The sequence below is a fragment of the Muntiacus reevesi genome, chromosome 6 (assembly GCF_963930625.1).
Source record: "Muntiacus reevesi chromosome 6, mMunRee1.1, whole genome shotgun sequence".
Classification (NCBI taxonomy): domain Eukaryota; kingdom Metazoa; phylum Chordata; class Mammalia; order Artiodactyla; family Cervidae; genus Muntiacus; species Muntiacus reevesi.
In genome coordinates this window covers 22583623-22606134 of record NC_089254.1, presented here as the reverse complement: position 1 = coordinate 22606134, position 22512 = coordinate 22583623, and the positions used below count along the sequence as shown (strand labels likewise).

The 22512-nt window shown below is 37.8% G+C and overlaps 1 protein-coding gene across 3 annotated transcripts in view; it reads left to right on the top strand.

Annotated features, from left to right (window-relative positions):
* The window catches only part of AGMO (alkylglycerol monooxygenase), a 359152-nt gene that overhangs the window by 106525 nt on the left and 230115 nt on the right, over positions 1 to 22512 (top strand). For all 3 annotated transcript variants that reach the window (XM_065938980.1, XM_065938981.1, XM_065938982.1), the window contains exon 4: positions 13793 to 13896. In XM_065938980.1, the coding sequence (XP_065795052.1) occupies positions 13793 to 13896 (104 nt within the window). The remainder of the gene's footprint in view (positions 1 to 13792; positions 13897 to 22512) is intronic.

Below are 22512 nucleotides of genomic sequence, written 5' to 3'. Positions count from 1 at the left end.
AGACAGAAGCAGTATTTCAGAAAGCAACTGTTTCAAAAAGTTCAAATAGGATGACATCTAGAATGAGATCTTTAGTTTTGGCAAGAAAAAAAGGACCAATTATGATTTTGGAGAGAACTAAGTGATATTGACAATGAGTTTAAGAATGAATTCGAGGTAGATAAGTGAATAAATTACTCTTTTAAGACATTTGAGATAAAAACAAATTAAGTAAAGGAAGGTTAATGGTTCATATTTTACAAAGTGGAATGTTTAGATATGACTGAAATTAGAGAGATGAAATCAGTATGAAGGAAAAAGAAAAATTGTAAAAGTATTGATTTCACTAGTGAAAATACATGTATTTCACAGATAAAATCAATAGTTATTTATTTGGTCATTGATTATTCAAATGAAACAGTTTTATTTGGTAAGCATAAGTTTAATCAAGAAAATATATTAGTGATCTACTATGCAAAGTTAATAGTAGGTGCTGTGAAAAATACAAAATGGACAAATTAATCCCTCTAATTAAGAAGCTTATGGGACTTCCCACATAGTCCAGTGGCTAAGACTCGATCTAATTCACGGGACCCAGGTTTGATCCCTGGTCAGGGAACTAGATCCCACTTGCTACAACTAAGATTTTACATGCCTCACTAAAGATCCTGCCTGCCACAACTAGACCCAGCATGGCCAAATAAATACATACTTTTTAAAAAGAAACTCATAAAATAGGGGAGGAAAATAACCTAGTATTTGTGGTATTAGAGGCCTAGGAGTAATAAAGATTGTGTAATAATTGTAGCTGGAAAGACCAAGTATGATTGCTCAGAGAAAATGACATTTTTTTTTTCATTCTTTTTTTTTTTTTTTTTCCAGTGGGTTTTGTCATACATTGATATGAATCAGCCATAGAGTTACACGTATTCCCCATCCCGGTCCCCCATCCCACCTCCCTCTCCACCCGATTCCTCTGGATCTTCCCAGCCCAACAGGCCAGAGCACTTGACTCATGCCTCCCACCTGGGCTGGTGGTCTGTTTCACCACAGATAATATACATGCTGTTCTTTCGAAACATCCCACCCTCCCCTTCTCCCACAGAGTTCAAAAGTCTGTTCTGTATTTCTCTGTCTCTTTTTCTGTTTTGCATATAGGGTTATCATTACCATCTTTCTAAATTCCTTATATATGTGTTATAATACAATAAATGCTGGAGAGGGTGTGGAGAAAAGGGAACCCTCTTACACTGTTGGTGGGAATGCAAACTAGTACAGCCACTATGGAAAACAGTGTGGAGATTTCTTAAAAAACTGGAAATAGAACTACCATATGACCCAGCAATACCACTTCTGGGCATACACACTGAGGAATCCAGATCTGAAAGAGACACGTGCACCCCAGTGTTCATCGCAGCACTGTTTATAATAGCCAGGACATGGAAGCAACCTAGATGCCCATCAGCAGATGAATGGATAAGGAAGCTGTGGTACATATACACCATGGAATATTACTCAACCATTAAGAAGAATTCATTTGAATCAGTTCTAATGAGATGGATGAAACTGGAGCCCATTATACAGAGTGAGGTGAGCCAGAAAGATAAAGAACATTACAGTATACTAACACATATATACGGAAAATGACATTTTTTGAAAGATGGAGAATATTTTGACAGGTCGCACAGATACAGGTGACCAGGAAAGTGTTCAGGGTATTCAAGGTGCCCAGAAAATGGAGGGTACATGGGGGAAAAAAAAGAAGATATGCATTTCTTTTTTTTTTTTTTTAATGTACTATTCATGTGTCACAAACTGTTCCTCTTCTGATTCTACTTCAGTCATATAAAAATGTGAAAACTATTTTAGCTTGTTGGCTGTACGGAACAGTTGGTGGGGTGGACTTTGGCCTGTGATGTCAATTTGCTAACCTTCACTAGACTGTGAGTGATATAAGGGCACTCTCTTACACATAGATAGCGCACAGTGATTATTTACTGACTGTACTGAGGCAATGAGGCCTTCACCTAGGACAGCAGGTATATGATAGGAAAGGAAAGAATCAGGTAACTTGATGGATTGATTGAAGCCAATTGTGAAATCTTAGTGAGGGCTGGGGAGAGGAAAAGGAAGTGATCAAAGATATAATTGTCATATTACAAGGTCAGAAACAGAAAAAGGAAGCATGGGCAGAAAATGATGAATTAATTTAACAAATAACATTTGAAGGTCATATAGCAATGGAGTCATGCCTAGAGACTTAAAGGGTAGAATATGAGGTTACTTCTATTAGAGTAATGGAAGCTATGTTCTTGCATAACCACTTCCATTTTTCAATGGTCAAAGAATATTCCATGAGACCTCTTCCTCCAGTAGTAGTGAAACTTATGGTTATTGATAGCCTCCTTTCAAAATCAGATATATATTCAGATTTCAGACACACATTTACTTTGCAGGTAAGAGATGAAAGGGCAAAGTAACTCAACAGAGTAACAAAGAACATTCAGTTCTATGAGGTGTCAACAGCAATAATAACATAGTGAGGAACAACAGTTCCCAAACATGTAGAACAGAAATCTATGAGATGCATATAGGTTTCTCAAAGACCAGTGACCATGCTAATCTATCTCAAAATGAAACCAAAGGATAGACTGACCTGTTCCAACTGGGACATCTAATCCTGATTCACTCTGGCACCTTCCGATGGACACCATCACATTTCTTGCAAATTCAGTAATCTTGCAAGCTTCTTACTCATTTGCAATGAAGCAGGAAAAAATTAGTTTCAGAACACAAAGGCAAAACAGTAAGACCTATAGAAAGCCCTTATTATTGGCAAAGAGATCCGGGTAGGATTTTGTTGCCATTGACAAGGATAATCCCCATCCACTCATAAGGTTTAGAGAGGGAGAATAAAGACACTTTGCAGGCACTTTTTAACTGTGGTTTTAGTACCATTTTTTTTCCCCTGGCTTTCCTGTCTTTTCCTGACAATCCCTGGTTGTTTTGCTTTCCCGTTCACTTCCTTAACATTGCTCTCCTTTAAACTTTGGAGGTTAATGTGTTCTTGGATTCTGTGGCTTGTGGAGATAAATTATAAAAGTCATTATTCCAAACATAATACAGCACAAGTTCATTGTGTCTCACCACAGGCGAGCACGCTACACAGGAGTGTTGTAGGAGTGCTTGCCAATCGTAGCTAAATCTATTGACATAAAGACAGTTCTTCTCCCATGGTTTCTTCCTTTGGATTGTGCTACTTGAGGTCATTATGAATGCCAAATGGATGTCATTAAATCCTCTGGATGATTTCTTGATTTTTATTCTATGCAAAGCATGTGGATTCCTTTTTAATCTGGGTATATGGTGAATCCCATGATGAAATGACTAACAGTCCCATGATGCTACTGTTGCTGCTGCTAATCAACATCCACATGCACTAGAATTTGGTTTCATTCAGTAGATAAGTGGCCTTTGTGAGACATAATAACTGTCAGCTTCATAATTCTTTTAAAATGTAATACTGATAACTTTGATTTCAAAGGATTTTTATCTAATTCTGCCAACTTTTGGAGAGAAGGATAATTTTTCTGTATGAGTGTGTATGCATGTGTTAGTTACTCAGTTGTGTCCAACTCTTGCGACCCCATGGACTGTAGCCCACCAAGCTCCTCTGTCCTTGGGCTTCTCCAGGCAAGAATACTGGAGTAAGTAGTCATGCCCTCCCCCAGGGGATCTTCCCAACTCAGGGATGAACCCAGGTCTCCCACATGGCAGGCAGTTTCTTCACCAGCTGAGCCACAAGGAGAACCCTCGCTTTTCTATAAACACAGCTAATTTTCAACAGTTGAAAGGTATGGGAATCTCCTTTAACCCCAAATCTCTCTTTGCTCATCTGTTATATTCTTAGAGATACCAGTTTTCAAGCCGTTTAGTACTTTAGTACAATAATACATTTTTCCTGTGAGTGGGGAAGAGCTCCTTCCAAGTATCACCAGAGATGGAATGAGGATCTTCTAGCAGATCACTTGGCCCATGGCCTAGAGCTTAGGTATTATCAACAGAAAGAATATTTAGACTTGGCAAATCTCAGCGCACAAAATGACTAGGAGCAGAGGGATGTACATGGAGAATGATGAAGCTTACAGAAGCTTTCTTTTTTTAGCACAAACAGATTTATTTACTAACCAAAGAGGTGACCCTAATTACACCAACGCTTTGAAATAGTTTAATTGTTTGTGATAAAGATAACTGAATGCAATTATGGAAAAAAAAGAGGTATGGAGATTTGTTCATTGAACTGAGCTTGTTCATCCTTGCAACTAATTTCTGTGCAAAATGATGATGGAATTTTTACTCTACTTTTTCATAGACCAAGTGCAGGTAGCATTGTTCATGATGCATACCACCACTAATTTCCCATCTTCCAGTTTTCTTGTTATTGTGCTTTCCTTTCCATCCCATTCCTGATGTTGAACCAATGCTCCATCTGTAAAGTTGTAGGTAGTCTGAGTCTTTCTGACATCAGCTGTGGTCTCTTCAAACTTCTCTCCCAGTTTACAGGAAAACTGTATTGTTTTCAAAGTGCTCTCAGTTTTTATGTTGAGGAAGTGTGTGCATGACAGGAGATGGCAAGAGTGAACATTGACATTTTAGGAATCAGTGAACTAAAATGAACTGGAATGGGTGAATTTAACTCAGATGACCATTATATCTACTACCATGGGCAAGAATTTCTTAGAAGAAATGGAGTAGCCCTAATAATCAACAAAAGATACTGAAATACAGTTCTTAGGTGCAGTCTCTAAAAGGACAGAATGATCTCTGTTTGTTTCCAAGGCAAACCATTCAACAACACAGTAATCCAAGTCTATGCCTCAACCAGTAATGCTGAAGAAACTGAAGTTAAATGGTTCTCTAAAGACCTACAAGACCTTCTAGAATTAACACCTAAAAAAGATGTCCCTATCATTATAGGGGACTGGAATGCAAAAGTAGGAAGTTAAGAGATACATGGAGTAACATGCAAATTTGGCCTTGGAGTACAAAATTAAGCGGGTCAAAGGCAAACAGAGTTTTGCCAAGAGAACACACCGGTCATGGCAAAGACCCTCTCCCAACAACACAGACAAGACTCTACACATGGACATCACCAGATGGTCGATACCAAAATCAGATTGATTATATTGTTTGCAACCAAAGATGGAGAAGCTCTATACGGTCAGCAAAAACAAGACTGGAGGCTGACTGTGGCTCAGATCATGAACTCCTTATTGCCAAATTCAGTCTTAAATTGAAGAAAGTAGGGAAAACCACTAGACCATTAGGTATGATTTAAGTCAAATCCTTTACGATAACACAGTGGAAGTGACAAATAGATTCAAGGATCAGATCTGATAGACAGGGTGCCTGGAGAACTATGAATGGAGGTTCATGACATTGCACAGGAGTCTGTGATCAAGACCATCCCCAAGAAAAAGAAATGAAAAAAGACAAAATGGCTGTCTAAGGAGGCCTTACAAATCGCTGAGAAAAGAAGAGAAGTAAAAGGCAAAAGAGAAAAGGAAAGATATATCCATTTGAATGCAGAGTTCCAAAGAATAGCAAGGAGAGATAAGAAGCCTTCCTCAGTGATCAATGCAAAGAAATAGAAGAAAATAACAGAATGGGAAAAACTAGAGATCTCTTCAAGAAAATTAGAGATACCAAGGGAATAATTCATGCAAAGATGGGCACGATAAAGGACAGAAAATGTATAGACCTAACAGAAGAAGATGATATTAGGAAGAGATGTCAAGAATACACAGAAAACTATACAAAACAGATCTTCATGACCCAGATAATAACAATGGTGTGATCACTCACCTAGAGCCAGACATCCTGGAATGTGAAGTCAAGTGGGCCTGAGGAAGCATCACTAAGAACAAAGCTAGTGGAGGTGATGAAATTTCAGTTAACTATTGCGAATCCTAAGAGATGATGCTGTGAAAGTGCTGCACTCAATATGTCAGCAGATTTGGAAAACACAACAGTGGCCACAGGACTGGAAAAGGTCAGTTTTCATTCCAATCCCTAAGAAAGGCAATGCCAAAGAATGTTCAAACTACCACACAATTGCACTCATCTCACATGCTAGCAAAATAATGCTCAAAATTCTCCTAGCCAGGCTTCAGCAATACGTGAAGCGTGAACTTCCAGATGTTCAAGCTGGTTTTAGAAAAGGCAGAGGAACCAGAGATCAAATTGCCAACATCTGTTGGATCATCAAAAAAGCAAGAGAGTTTCCAGAAAAACATCTACTTCTTCTTTATTGACTATGCCAAAGCTTTTATCTGTGTGGATCACAGTAAACTGTGGAAAATTCTGAAAGAAATGGGAATACCAGACCACCTTACCTGCTTCCTGAGAAATCTGTATGCAAGTCAAGAAGCAAAAGTTAGGACTTCACATGAAACAACAGACTGGTTCCAAATCGGAAAAGGACTACGTCAAGGCTGTATATTGTCACCCTGCTTATTTAACTTATATGCAGAATACATCATATGAAATGCCGAGCTGGATGAAGCACAAGCTGGAATCAAAGATTGCTCGGAGAAATATCAATAACCTCAGATATGCAGATAACGCCACCCTTATGGCAGAAAGCGAAGAAGAACTAAAGAGCCTCTTGATGAAAGTGAAAGAAGAAAAGTCAGCTTAAAACTCAACATTCGGAAAACTAAGATCGTGGCATCTTGTCCCATCACTTCATGGCAAATAGATGGGGAAACGATGGAAACAGTGACAGACTTTATTTTCTTGGGCTCCAAAATCACTGCAAATAGTGACTGCAGCCATGAAATTAAAAGATGCTTGCTCCTTGGAAGAAAAGCTATGACCAACCTAGACAGCATATTAAAAAGCAGAGACATTACTTTGTCCACAAAGGTCTGTCTAGTCAAGGCTGTGGTTTTTCCATTAGTCATGTATGGATGTGAGAGTTGGACTATAAAGAAAGTTTGACCCCTGAAGAATTGATGCTTTTGAACTGTGGTGTTGGAGAAGACTCTTGAGAGTCTCTTGGACTGCCGGGAGATCCAGCCAGTCCATCCTAAAGGAAATCAGTCCTGGGTGTTCATTGGAAGGATTGATACTGAAGCTGAAACTCCAATACTTTGGCCACCTGATGTGAAGAACTGACTCATTGGAAAAGACCCTGATGCTGGGAGAGATTGAAGGCAGGAGGAGAAGGAGATGGTTGGATGGCACCACCGACTCGATGGACATGAGTTTGAGCAAGCTCCAAGTGTTGGTTGTGAACAGGGAAGCCTGGCATGCTGCAGTCCATGGGATTACAAAGAGTCAGACATGACTGAGCAACTGAACTGCATATCAATCTCTATTCATTGAATGAATTTGCAGTATCATCAATTTTTTGATCAAGTTGATTTGCTACTATAGGAAGTGAATGAAAGTGTGATGGTAAAATTGATGGCATCACCATCATTTCCTTGAGTAAAGAATAGAAAAATAAATTAAGATCTATTCATTGTTATTAATCAGCTTACATTTCCCATTTAGACTTCAGTTTGATAGTTTGAGTCTGTTACTATTATCTTGATTACTTAGTTAACTTAATTTTTTGAAATCACTTATCAATCATGTTTATCTGTTGGGAAGAGATAGGACAAATTTTGAAAGGTTCACTTATACTCAATATTTTCAGATTCAAAGTGACAGTTTTTATCATTCAAAAACTGATAAGTTCAGTGCTTTATAGTGTTAGATTTTCTGTAAAAAGCAATAGGCAGTTGTGCTAATTCAAGACGCTTAGCACCATCATTCAATCATGTGTTTTGAGCTCTGTTTGTCCTTTACTTCCTGGCCATCAGCAAATATGTGTCAATTGGGACCCACAGAACACTTGGTCCCACTCACCTCCATTTCTGAAGGAGAAAGAAAAGTCCAAGATGGGGGTGAATGCCCCAGATAAATCACTGTTGAGAGAGAGAAAATTTTAAAAAGCTTTCCTTTCCTCCAATGTAAGTTTTTCCCTTCTTCTTTTCAATTTCATTTTTATTAGTTATAAAATAAAGAATTTGAACTAAGTAACTTTATAAGGCTCCTTGTAGTTCAGTTCTCATGCTCCATGTTTGGCTACACAATATGCTAAATGTTCCATAAAGTGTTACTAACATGACTTTCTTGGTGCTAAACATCACTAACATATTACAAATAGGCCTCACATTTTTTCCCTTGTAACTTGAAGGTTTTTCACATTATGAGTGAAGGCAACGTCATCACCCCCAGGGTGCCCCAAAACTTCCTGACCTGTTGCTGCTGAAGATTAAATAGTTATCATACAGCTGTGACCATTCCTTGTAGACCTGTGTTTATGGCTCAGATTAACCTAGAGAATTATTTCTGTCCACTTTATATGTGACAAGATATCAGATAGGCAACTTATTTAGATATACTTTAGATGTGTAATGCATATAGAATCTGTTAGCCTCTGGATTACAAGTTTACTCTGTTTGCAAATTTCTCATCATTCTGATAAGTTTCTTCAAAGTAATTTCTGCTCTTACATATACTAAAAGTATCTTTTAATAAAACTCTCAAGTATATAAATTGGGTTTTATCAAAATTAAAACACAATGTTCTTCATAAGACACTTCATAAGGAGAAAATGTTTGTGTACAGTATATATAAAGAAATCTCAAAACTCAATAATAAAAAAGCAACCCAATTAAAATCAAGGCACTAATATTGAATAGACCAAAAAGACATGTCAATGACAAAAATGCACACAGAGAAGTAACTAAAGTCATTTGCCACTGCAGCAGTGTAGATTAAAATTTCAACGTGATAATGATATACACTTATTAGAATATTATCAAATATAAATAAAAATAAAATTAATAGTGTCAGGTGCCATCAAAAATGTGGAGGACTTTTAACTCTCATTTACTGCTGTGACAATACAAAAAGGCATGGTCACTTTGGAAAATGATTTGTTTTTTTTACAACCTAATGTAAACATCCCATACAGTTCAGTAATCTCACTCTTGAGTATGTATCAAAGTAAAATGAAAATCTGTCCACCTAAAAAATGTGCTAGAAAATTTATAGATGCTTCATTTGTAATTGCCAAGTACTAGAAACACTTGAAATTTTCAACTACTAAGTGGATCAAAACAAAACAAAAACTCTGGCATGTCATTCAAATGGAATGCTACTCAGCAAAAAATGGGAACATTTTACTGAAAAACACAGCAAAATGGAGGAGTCTGTGATACATTATGCTAAGTGCAAGAAACCAAACTCAAAGGCCTAATACACAATAATTCACTTATATGACATCCTTAAAAAAGCAAAACAAGAGAAAAAAAGGGCTTTCCTGGTGACCTTTTCAGGATACCTGGTAAAGTATCCTCCTGCCAATACAGGTGTCACAGGTTCAACCCCTGTGTTGGAAAGATTCCCTGGAGGAGGAAATGGCAACTCACTCCAGTATTCTTGCCTGGAGAATCCCATGAACAGAGGAGCCTGGCAGGCTACAGCCAACGGGGTTGCAAAAGAGTTCAACCTGACTTAGCTAAACACCAACAACACGTGTAAGACACCGTATCAGTGGATGCTAGAGACAGAGTGTAAGATCAAGGGGAACTGATCACTGTATTAATGGCCCATTGCTTTGTAATATATCCATGACTTCTCTTGCAACTTCTGTGGGTCAGAAATCAGCAGGCAGCTTAGATGAGTACTTCTGGTCCCCAGTCTTTCATGAGGTTGCAATTAAGCAGTAAGCTAGTTCCTGGCTGCAGTGTTATCTGAAGACTCGAATTGGAGAGGGTCTGCTTCTAAAGTCACATACATGGTTTTTGGCAAGATTCAATTTCTTGTGGAATTTGGGTTGAGGAGCTTAGCTCCTTGCTAACTGGGTAACCTGAGGCCTTTCCTAGTTCCCTGTCGTATGTACTTCTCCAAAAGGCAGCTTGCAACATGGCAGCCGACTTTCCTCAGACAGAGCATGTGATGATGTAAGAGCACCCAAAATGTCAGCCTCAGTCTTTTTATCACCTGATATCAGAAATGACATCCCGTCGCCTTTGCCAAAAGTATATTTAGCAGAAAAGCATTAGTCACTCAGTTGCGTCTGACACTTTTGGACCCCTCAGTTGTGTCAAACTCTTTGAGACCCCATGAACCCACCAGGGTCCTCTGTCCATGGAATTTTCCAGGCAAGAATACCAGAGTTGGTAGCCATTCCATTCTCCAGGGGATCTTCCTGACCCAGGGATCAAATCTGGGTCTTCTGCATTGCAGGCAAATTCTTTACCACTGAGCCACCAGGAAAGCCCTACATTTACTGGAAGGAAGTCAGATCCAACCACCTTCAAGGGAAGAGTTTATACAGGGAGTTCAATACCAGTAGACAGGAATCATTGGGGACCGCCTTAGAGACTGCCTCCCATAGGAAGCCCTCTGGATCCCATGGATTGTTATTTCATACCCAAAACACATTAAACTCTCCCGAGTTCCCCTGGAATCTTATCATCTGAATCTGGGAGCAATGTTATAGTTAGCCTGCCAGACGCAAAATAGAACAGAGAACTTTGGGGTGATCATAACTATTCCGTATCTTTTGGGGAAATAAAAACTGTTCCGTATCTTGATATTGACAGTGATTGCACAGTTGTATTTGTTTGGTAAAAATTCATAGAACTAAATATCAAAATGGGTATATTTCATTGTCAGTAATTTGGACTTTAATAAAAAAGAAACAAGATAGCAAACTCAAGAATATAACATACATACACACATATATTACATTAAATTTTGGTCAAATTGAATGAATAGTTAATGTATAAATAAAATATATGTAAAGAAATCTATATTTTGGCAATGGAAAGTATTAATAGCATTAGTATTTCTAATATTGAAAAACCATAATAATATACCATAGGTTTTATAATCAATAATTTTCTTATAGAAAAATAAAATTATTATTGATGACAACTTATATGAATTTTTACTGAAAGTTTATTGTGATCATATCAGTTTTTCTCTTTAACATTTTTTTTTCTTCCTTAGAGAAGACAACTCACCAATTCAAATATTAGGGAAGATGAACATATTTGTAAATGTACTATTAAATGTATCTTATTTATCAAAGTACTATTAATGTATTTTTAAAGCCACCTTTGAAAATAATTAACTTCCTGTATTTCTTGTTTTCCCCAATTCTGAAAAGTAACAGAGGTGAGGCAGTGGGATCCAGTTACTGTAACCTGTTTATACAGCTGTACTTCATTGAATGAAGGCTTGTGTTACACACAGTTTTTGATAGGAAGTCAATGCTTTTAAAACAACTATAGAGATAGGTCTTTAACCTCCACCCTGGTGGATTCTTTGTTCCACCATTTAGCTTCTGTGGAGGTTATAAGAAGGTAGTTCCAATACATATTATTGCCATCTAATCACATTATCTACTTAGCTCATCCACTTATGAACTTGAAGCATGGATATATTATGATGAGTTTTTTACACAAATTCTGAAAGGTCCAATGAAATAGTTTTGATTCATAATGAAGTTTCTTTGTGATACATTCTGAAATGTTCAACAATGAGTATATTCTAAAGAGAAAATGGTGTTGAGATGACTTCAAATATTGAATCTGTAAGAAGCTTTAAAAGATTTAGTATGTTCATTAGATTTATTATCTCTTAATAATATTCCATACAACATCTGAAGATTTTGAGTGTCATGGAATTCTTTGTACCTCTCTTATTCATAGTTATATAGGCTAATCAATAATCCACAGATTTAGGTTCTAGGTTATTTCAGGGATTATGCCTGGGAAGTTTGAGGTCATCATGGTGAAGTATTTCTTATTTATGTAAGAACAGTTTCCTTCTTTACTTGAGTAGAAATACAGGGTCATTACTAGGAATGATTAAAAAGTGTGGACCAATTAAATCTAAGTTAGATATAAACTGATGTCTTGTGAAAATACTTGCCTCACTTGAAAATATGTGATTTGAATAGAAATGACTTCTGCTAAGCCTATCTATTCATAATCCTGTTTATAATTTCATTCTCACAGAATTAAATCTTTCTTATATTTCATTTGTTTACCAAAACTCTTTTTGCACATTTTGTTTGGTAACTCCCTATATAGATTGTGGTTTCCCTGATAGCTCAGTTGGTAAAGAATCCTCCTGCAATGCAGGAGACCCCAGTTCAATCCCTGGGTTGGGAAGATCCCCTGGAGAAGGGAAAGGCTACCCACTCCAGTATTCTGGCCTGGAGAATTCCATGGACTGTACAGTCCGTGGGGTCACAAAGAGACAACTGAGCCACTTTCACTTTATATAGATTGCTCACAGAGCTTTCATTTCCTAAATGAAAGCTTTTTCTTGGCTAAGAAAAGTCCAAGATTGACTTTATTGATGCCTATCTCTCTGTATATCCATGTGTTTCACTAAAATTCTAACAAATTATTCTGCCATGTGCCATGTATTTTAACGTGTGTGTGTGTCCATGCTAAGTTGCTTCAGTCTTATCCAACTCTTTGTGACCCTGTGGACCACAGTCCACCAGGGTCCTCTGTCCGTGGGATTCTCCAGGCAAGAATACTCGAGTGGGTTCCCATGCCACCCCCCAGGGGATATTCCCGACCTAGAAATCTAACCCTAGGTCTGTAGAGGTTATAAGAAGTTGAAGAGGTTATAAGAAGAAAACATATTATTACGCATCTCTATGTCTCCTGCATTAGCAGATGGGTTCTTTATAACTCTGACTATGTGGCAGTTGCAAAGACCAATAACTCAGTATTTCCGTGGTTAGGTTCACTGTTCAGTTCCCATGCATCCAAACCTATTTTTGTTTTTTTTAAATTTTCAATGTATACTGGCAGGGGTGACTGTCATATCATATGGTTAATTCTATCTTCTATATTTGTAGCAAAAGACAAAATTTATTTAGCTAAGAACATACGTTCTTCTAATAATATAGACTATATGGAATTTTGATATATAATTCTGGTAGAAAATGAAATAATGAGGGCAGAATGAAAAATATGGGCTTGTTTTTTAAATTTCATACAATTAGATGGTCATTAGAGAAGCATATTGCTGCAGAAAAGACAAACAACTATCTTTTGGATTTATATGAATTTCAAGACAGTATGAGGGCAATTTGAATAATGCTTAATGCATTGGTGAGATATGGGAAGAAATATATGTAACTATTAGTTATTAATATACATATCTATAAATAAAACTGAAACATTAAATCTTAGGGCCAAATATTATTTTCCATTGTCTCTTATTCCAGTATTTTGAAATTTATTGAAAAGCCATTAGGGGAGAATATGGTATAATATTTCATTTTTAAATTTATACACTATTTCTCCCATTAGAGTATTCTTCTTTAATTAGAAATATGTTACCACATGCTGAAAAATCATCACAGTGCATTGACTGTTTTGTTCAAACATTACAAGTTAGCTTTTATGATCTGTTATATTGTAATATGTTAGCAAAGTGTAAATTTTGGAAGTCATTTCAGTTTGCTGGAGGCATTTAATTATATCATATACACTATACATATTTATTGGTTATGTTTCAGTTTTATTTATAATTTATTTCCTCTCTGCTTCCAAAAATGATTCAAGGCAGCTTATTTTAATTATAATTATATTGACCTGCTTTTTCCAGAGATGTTCCAGATTTTTCTTTCTCATTCAACAGAGCAGCATACACAACTGAAAATGGAAGCTGCCTTGTTCTTATTCTCATGGCTCATTTCAAATTATGTGTTTTGCAGAGGTTAACATTATGTGGGCTGGTCACCAAACGCACCACAGTTCTGAAGGCTATAACTTATCCACAGCACTGAGACAATCCGTCCTCCAAATTTACACTTCCTGGGTAAGTTTACAAAACTGAATTCATGTGATAATATAATTTCATTCAGTCACAGCTGTTCCTATTTCTTCTTCTGAGTAAACGAATGGAAAGTGTTTTGCTAAAATACTTTTTCTCCTCTATAAGGCCAGAGACTGAAGTGTTTCCTTCTCCTCTGTGAAGCCAGACACATAAGAAACAAGTGGTGTTGTCCAAAGGTTCTCTTTTATTTGACAGCCCAAAACTCACTCTGAGGTGTCTGGCTAATCCTTATTTACTGACAACTAAGAAGCTAATAGTAATAGTACTAATTAGTAACAATTAGTAATACAGTACTAGTAGCTCCAGAAAGAATGAAGCAACTGGGCCAAAGTGGAAACAATACTCAGTTGTGGATGTGTCTGGTGGTGAAAGTAAAATCCGATGCTATAAACAATATTGCATAGGAACCTGGAATGTGAGGTCCATGAATCAAGGTAAATTGGTAGTAGTCAAGAAGGAGATGATAAGAGTGAACATTGATATCTTAGGAATCACTGAACTAAAATGAATGGGAATGGGCAAATTTAATTCAAATGACCATTATATCTATTAATGTGGGCAAGAATCCATTAGAAGAAATGGAGTAGACCTAATAGTAGACAAGAGAGTCCAAAATGCAGTACTTGGGTGCAATCTTGAAAACAACAGAATGATCTTGGTTCATTTCCAAGGCAGACCATTCAACAACACAATAATCCATCTATGCCCCAACCAGTGATTGTGAAAAAGCTGAAGTTGACTAGTTCTATGAAGACCTATAAGACCTTCTAGAACTAACATCAAAAAAGATGTCCTTTTCATCATAGGGGATTGGAATGCAAAAGTAGGAAGTCAAGATGCTTGGAGTAACAGGCAAGTTTGGCTTTGGAGTACAAAATGAAGCAGAGCAAATGCTAACAGAGTTTTGCCAAGAGAACCCACTGGTCACAGCAAACACTTTTGTCCAACAACAAAAGAGATGACTCTATACATGGGCATCATTAGATGGTCAATACTGAAATCAAACTGATTATATTCTTTGCAGCTGAAGCTGGAGAAGCTCTATGCAGTCAGCAAAAACAAGACTTGGAGCTGACTATGGCTCAGATCATGAGCTCCTTATTGTGAAATTCAGAATTAAATTGAAGAAAGTAGGGAAAACCACTAGGCCATTCAGGTATGACCTAAATCAAATCCCTCCTGATTATACAGTGGAGGTGATGAATAGATTCAAGGGTTTAGGTCTGGTAGACAGAATGCCTGAAAAACTATGGAAAAGGTTCATGATGTTGTACATGAGTCAGTGACCAAAACCATTCCACAGAAAAAGAAATGCAAGAAAACAAAACGGTTGTTTGAGGAGGCTTTACATATAGCTGAGAAAAGAGAAGCAAAATTAAGAGAGAAAAGGAAAGATATACCCAACTGAATGCAGAGTTACAGAGAACAGCAAGGGGAGATAAGAAGGCCTTTTTAACTGAACAATGCAAAGAAATAGAGGAAAACAGTAGAATGGGAAAGACTAGAGATTTCTACAAGAAAAACGGAGATATCAAGGGGACATTTCATGCAAGGATGGGCACAATAAGGGACAGAAATGGTAAAGAACTAATAGAAACAGAAGAGATTAAGAATAGGTGGCAAGAATACACAGAAGAAATATACCAAAAAGGTCTTAATGACCAGGATAACCATGATGGTGTGGTCACTTATCTAGAGCCAGACACCCTGGAGTGTGAAGTCAGTGGACTTTAGAAAGCATCATTATGAACAAAGTTAGTGGAGGTGATGGAATTCCAGCTGAGCTATTTCAAATCCTCAAGGATGATGCTGTTAGAGTGCTGCGCTCAATATGCCAGCAAATTTGGAAAACTCAGCAGTGGCCACAGGATTGGAATAGGTCAGTTTCCATTCCCATTCCAAAGAAGGGAAATGCCAAAGAATGTTCAAACCATGGTACAATTGTGCTCATTTCACATGCTAGTGAAGTTATGCTCAAAATCCTTCAAGCTAGGCTTTCAGCTGTATGTGAACCAAGAACTTTCAAATGTTCAAGCTCAATTTAGAAAAGGCAGAGTAATATTCCATGGTGTATATGTACCACAGCTTCCTTATCCATTCATCTGCTGATGGGCATCTAGGTTGCTTCCATGTCCTGGCTATTATAGACAGTGCTGCAATGAACATTGGGGTGCGCGTGTCTCTTTCAGATCTGGATTCCTCAGTGTGTATGCCCAGAAGTGGTATTGCTGGGTCATATGGCAGTTCTATTTCCATTTTTTTAAGAAATCTCCACACTGTTTTCCATAGTGGCTGTACTAGTTTGCATTCCCACCAACAGTGTAAGAGGGTTCCCTTTTCTCCACACCCTCTCCAGCATTTATTGCTTGTAGACTTTTGGATAGCAGCCATCCTGACTGGCGTGTAATGGTACCTCATTGTGGTTTTGATTTGCATTTCTCTAATAATGAGTGATGTTGAGCATCTTTTCATGTGTTTGTTAGCCATCTGTATGTCTTCTTTGGAGAAATGTCTGTTTAGTTCTTTGGCCCTTGAATCAGTTCTAATGAGATGGATGAAACTGGAGCCCATTATACAGAGTGAAGTAAGCCAGAAAGATAAAGAACATTACAGCGTACTAACACATATATATGGAATTTAGAAAGATGGTAACGATAACCCTATATGCAAAACAGAAAAAGAGACACAGAAGCACAGAACAGACTTTTGAACTCTGTGGGAGAAGGTGAGGGTGGGATGTTTCGAAAGAACAGCATGTATATTATCTGTGGTGAAACAGATCACCAGCCCAGGTGGGATGCATGAGTCAAGTGCCCGGACCTGGTGGGCTGGGAAGACCCAGAGGAATCGGGTGGAGAGGGAGGTGGGAGGGGGGATCGGGATGGGGAATACGTGTAACTCTATGGCTGATTCATATCAATGTATGACAAAACTCACTGAAAAAATAAAATAAAATAAAATTAAAAAAAAAAATAGAAAAGGCAGAGGAGCCAGAGATCAAATTGCCAACATTCACTGAATCATAGAGAAAGCAAGGGAATTCCAGAAAAAACATCTGCTTCTCCTTCACTGATTATGTGAAAGCCTTTGAATGTGTGGATCACAACAATTAGTGGGAACTTCTTAAGGAGATGGGAATACCAGACCACTCTACCTGTCCCCTGAGAAACCTGTATGCAGGTCAAGAAGTAACAGTTAGACCCTTGCATGAAACACCTAACTGGTTTAAAATTTGGAAAGGAATATGACAAGGTTGTATATTGTCTTCCTGTTTTTTTAACTTGTATGCAGAGTACATCTGGCAAAATGCTGGGCTGGATGAATTACAAGCTGGAATCAAGATTGCTGGGAGAAATATCAATAACCTCAGATACACAGATGATACCATTCTAATGGCAGAAAATGAAGAGGAACTAAAGAGCCTCTTGATGAGAGTAAAAGACAAGAGTGAAAAAGCTGGCCTAAAACTCAACATTCAAAAAACTAAGATCATAGCATCCTGTCTCATCACTTCATGAGAAATAGATGGGGTAAAATTAATGAGAGATTTTCTTTTCTTGGGCTCCAAAATCGCTGTGGACAATGACTGCAGCCATGAAATTAAAAGATGCTTGCTCTTTGTAAGGAAGAGTATGACAAACCTAGCCAGCATATTAAAAAGAAAGACATCACTTTGCCAACAAAGTCCATATACTCAAAGCTATGGTTTTTCCAGCATGTATGGATGTGAGAGTTTGATCATAAAGAAGGCTGAGCACCATAGAACTGATTCTTTTGAATCGTGATGCTGGAGAAGACTCTTGAGAGTCCCTTAGACTGCAAGAAGATCAAACCAGTTAATCCTAAAGGAAATCAATATTGGAAGGACTGATGCTGAAGCTGAAACTCCCAATATTTTGGCCACCTGATGTGAATAGTCAGCTCATTGGAAAAGACTCTGATGCTGGGAAAGATTGAGAGCAGGAAAAGAAGGGGGCAACAGAGGATGAGATGACTGAATGGAATCACCAACTCAATGGACATGAGTTTTCGCAAGCTCCAGGAGTTGGTGATGGATAAGGACGCCTGGTGTGCTGCAGTCCATGGGGTCACAGGGAGTCTTACATGATTTAGCAACTGAACAAGAGGAACAAGGAGCATGATATATTGACAGTGTATCTCGATTCAAACATATACAAAGATTTCATTAGAAACTTTTAAAAACAGTTGTTAAAAAAATCAATTCCTAATTCTGCATGCTGAAGTAAAATCCAATTAAATCTTTTGCTTTTTATTTGCATATTAGAGCAGTTAGTATAATACTCAACAGAAAGTTTGGCTCCAAAATATTTTAAAACAAGGAAATGACAAGACTAATGAATATCAGAAATTGCTTCTAGTTCTAAGGTTCTTTTGAGTCACTGGACAAACCTGATCTACCTGCTGTCAGACGTCATCTGTAATTCTCTCTTTAACTCTTGCATTAATAGCTGTCTAAAATACTGCTACTAAAATGCACCTTGAGCTAGAATGTCAAAATTATCAGTGTACAAAGATATTCATCAATAGATTTTACTAACTATGAATTATAATGATCTAATATTTGTATGGTTCTCAATAGCTTGCATGATAGACACCATTTATTGAATATTTTCTATGTGCCAGGCAATTCTCTAAGACCTCTTTATATATTAATTTGTTTGATCTTTCTGGCACAGGTGCTATTATACCTCTCATTTCAAAATTATAGCTTACTCCACAGTTCAGTCACAAAACTAGTAAAGAGTGGAGTAGAATTTGAACTCATTCACCCTGGCCGCAACGATCTTAACCTCTACACTGAATCCTCTTGTGTGTGCCTGTGTATTGCCTTTCACTTTTGTCATCTCCTTTGATCCTCCAAATAAGCCCCATGCTATACTAGATCAAGTATTAACTATTATGAAGACCTTTAGATCAATGAGGTTAATTACACAGCTAGTAGGTGACAAAGCCCCATATTTGTAATCAGATGCCTCACACAGTCCGTAGAAAGATATACTGGCGTGTGTTCTGACCTAGACAGATGCACAGGCCATACAAATGGATAAGACGATGATGGCACTAATACGTGTGCTGAAACGGGTATTGAAAGAAATCAACCCCCTCCTCCCCACACCAGTGCACCTATGTTATAGCCTATAATTTCTTAAGCCAGTACCACAAACTGGGTGATTTAGAACAGCAGAATTGTACTGTCCCACCATTCTGGAGGCCAGAAGTTTGAAACCAGTGTTGGCAGGATCAGCTCCTAGGGGAGAGGCTGTTCCAGTCCTTTCTCCTTAGGTTCCCCAATCTTGGGGAAATCATGGGGGTCCAATTTCGCATGGGGGTCTCCCTGCATCTATGTTCAAATTTCACTTTTTTTAAAGGATACTAGTCATACTCGATTAGGAGCCCACCCCACTCCATTATGAGGACCTCTTAACTAATCACATCTGCAATGATCCTATTCCAAATAAGGTCACATTCTGAGGTATTTAGGTAATAAGATTTCAACACATGGACTTTAGTGAGAAATGATTCCATCTATAACACAGCTCTAAGCAATATAGATGGAAAAGATAGATAGGTAATTCACCTCTCATATCTTCTATAGCTTGTCCTGGAACTCTAGATAGTTAAATGTAGAAGAAAACACTCCCTCTTACACAGCTCTACATATCTCAAGAGTTGTTCAGGGCTTCAGTGAATGGAGGGAAGGACAGGCCTTTGACTAGGGAGGGAATAGTGTCCACCCTCCCTTCTTAGGGAATAGCTGCATTAATGCAAACTTCTATTGACCTGTACAAAATAGGCTGAATATATGACTGATTAAAATAATAACCTCAAAGATATTTATTCTGTCCCGATGCATATATTACTATTTACATAATGATAACTCAAACCTCCAGTATTTGCATTTTGAAGGAGAAAGTCTCCAAGAAATGATATAGCTATGTTGGAAGTTGCTCCAGGGAAACATGTTGTTAGTGAGTTAATTACCAGAGCAATTGTCAGAGGAAAAGTTTTATCTGAGCATCATATATTTCAGAAGTAGAAGAAAACTGGGAGATTTATATTTATATCATCTATTTAAATATATTATGTTTAAAGATATTACATATATTTAAATAATCTATTTTTTATAACCTCAAAATAATTCTCAGGGGAGCCCACTGTATCATACAATATTGAACACTGTCATTTGGAATTTGAGTCCAGGCATATGACTCCCATCTCTATCCTAGTTAAGCTTGTGCCCTTTCCCCTATTAAGCCAAAACATCCAAAAATACAGATTAGTGGAAATCTAAGTGAAATGTAGTTCAGTTCAGAGGCTCAGTCATGTCTGACTCTTTGCGAACCCATGAACCACAGCACGCCAGGCCTCCCTGTCCATCAGCAACTCTTGGAGTCCACCCAAACCCATGTCCATTGAGTCAGTGATGCCATCCAACCATCTCATCCTCTGTCCTCCCCTTCTAACTCCCTGCCCTCAATCTTTTCTAGCATCAGTGTCTTTTCAAATGAGTCAGCTCTTTGCATCAGGTGATCAAAGTACTGGAGTTTCAGCTTCAAAATCAGGCCTACCAATGAACACCCAGGACTGATCTCCTTTAAGATGGACTGGTTGGATCTCCTTGAAGTCTAAGGGACTCTCAAGAGTCTTCTCCAACGCCACAGTTCAAAAGCATCAATTTTTCTGTACTCAGCTTTCTTTATAGTCCAACTTTCACATCCATACATGACTACAGGAAAAACCAGAGCCTTGACTAGACGGACCTTTGTTGGCAAAGTAATGTCTCTGCTTTTCAATATGCTGTCCAGGTTGGTCATAACTTTCCTTCCAAGGAGTAAGTGTCTTTTAATTTCATGGCTGCAGTCACCATCTGCAGTGATTTTTGAGCCCAGAAAAATAAAGTCAGCCACTGTTTCCACTGTTTCCCCATCTATTTGCCATGAAGTGATGGAACCGGATGCCATGACCTTACTGTTCTGAATATTGAGCTTTAAGTCAACTTTTTCACTCTCCTCTTTCACTTTCATCAAGAGGTTCTTTAGTTCTTCACTTTCTGCCATAAGGATGTCATCTGCTTATCTGAGGTTATTAATATTTCTCCCGGCAATCTTGATTCCAGCTTGTGCTTCCTCCAGCCCAGCGTTTCTCATGATGTACTCTGCATATAAGTTAAATAAGCAGGGTGACAATATACAGCCTTGACATACTCTTTTCCCAATTTGGAACCAGTGTGTTGTTCCATGTCCAGTTCTACCTGTTGCTTCCTGGCCTGTATACAGGTTTCTCAAGAGGCAGGTCAGGTGGTCTGGTATTCCCATCTCTTTCACAATTTTCAACAGTTTATTGTGATCCACACAGTCAAAGGCTTTGACATGGTCAATAAAGCAGAAATAGATGTTTTTCTGGAACTCTCTTGCTTTTTTGATGACCCAGCGGATGTTGGCAATTTTATCTCTGGTTCCTATGCCTTTTCTAAAACCAGCTTGAACATCTGGAAGTTCACAGTTCATGTATTGCTGAAACCTGACTTGGAGAATTTTAAGCATTACTTTATTAGCATGTGAGATGAGTGCAATTGTGCGGTAGTTTGAGCATTCTTTGGCATTGCCTTTCTTTGGGATTGGAACAAAACTGACCTTTTCCAGTCCTGTGGCCACTGCTGAGTTTTCCAATTTGCTGGCATATTGACTGCAGCACTTTCACAGTATCATCTCTCAGAGTTTGAAATAGCTCAACTGGAATTCTATCACCTACACTAGCTTTGTTCGTAGTGATGCTTCCTAAGGTTCACTTGATTTCACATTCCAGGATGTCTGGCTCTAGGTGAGTGATCACACCATCATGATTATCTGGTTCATGAAGATCTTTTTTGTACAGTGAAATGTAGGTTCACACTTATTTATTGCCCAACTATATTCCCTTTATAATATCATATCACTTTGCCACAGACACAGAAAATATGCTGAATAAATATACTAGCATTGGGAATGCACCACAAGCTGGTAATCTGGGGTGGAGATGGGGAGGAAGAAAGGATGTGCAGTATGAGGCATGAAAGGAAGGAATTGTAAATCAGCCTGGATTCTTGGTTAATATTTGTAGGTGTGTTTGAAGATAACTTAGATGGTCTGTGATGGTTGCTACTCTACGATAGGTCTTTCTACACTTTAAAATTAAAAGACCTGTCACTTCTCTTCATTTTTCTTTGAGTCTTTTGTGGGATTGTCTTCATTAACACAGCTACATAAGGCATATAATTTGGTAGTTACTAAGGTAACAAGGTATTTTCGAGCAAATAATAAACTGATTTGTGAAATTAAAGGCAAGATTAAGCTCAGAGTATTTTCTTTCATATTACTATGAATATTAGGGTGGTAGGCCTGTCATTTAAAGTAGTTTAAGATGAGAGTTGAAAATTCAAGAATTAACATACTTTTTGCATTTTTAAAACCCAGTTTTGGCTAATTTAACATTACTCATCCCCAAAGAGCTACAATTAGTGGAGTAACTTTCCCTCCCTCAAATTATTGATTCATTTTTTATTGAAGTCTAAAACATTATAATATGTTATAAATATAC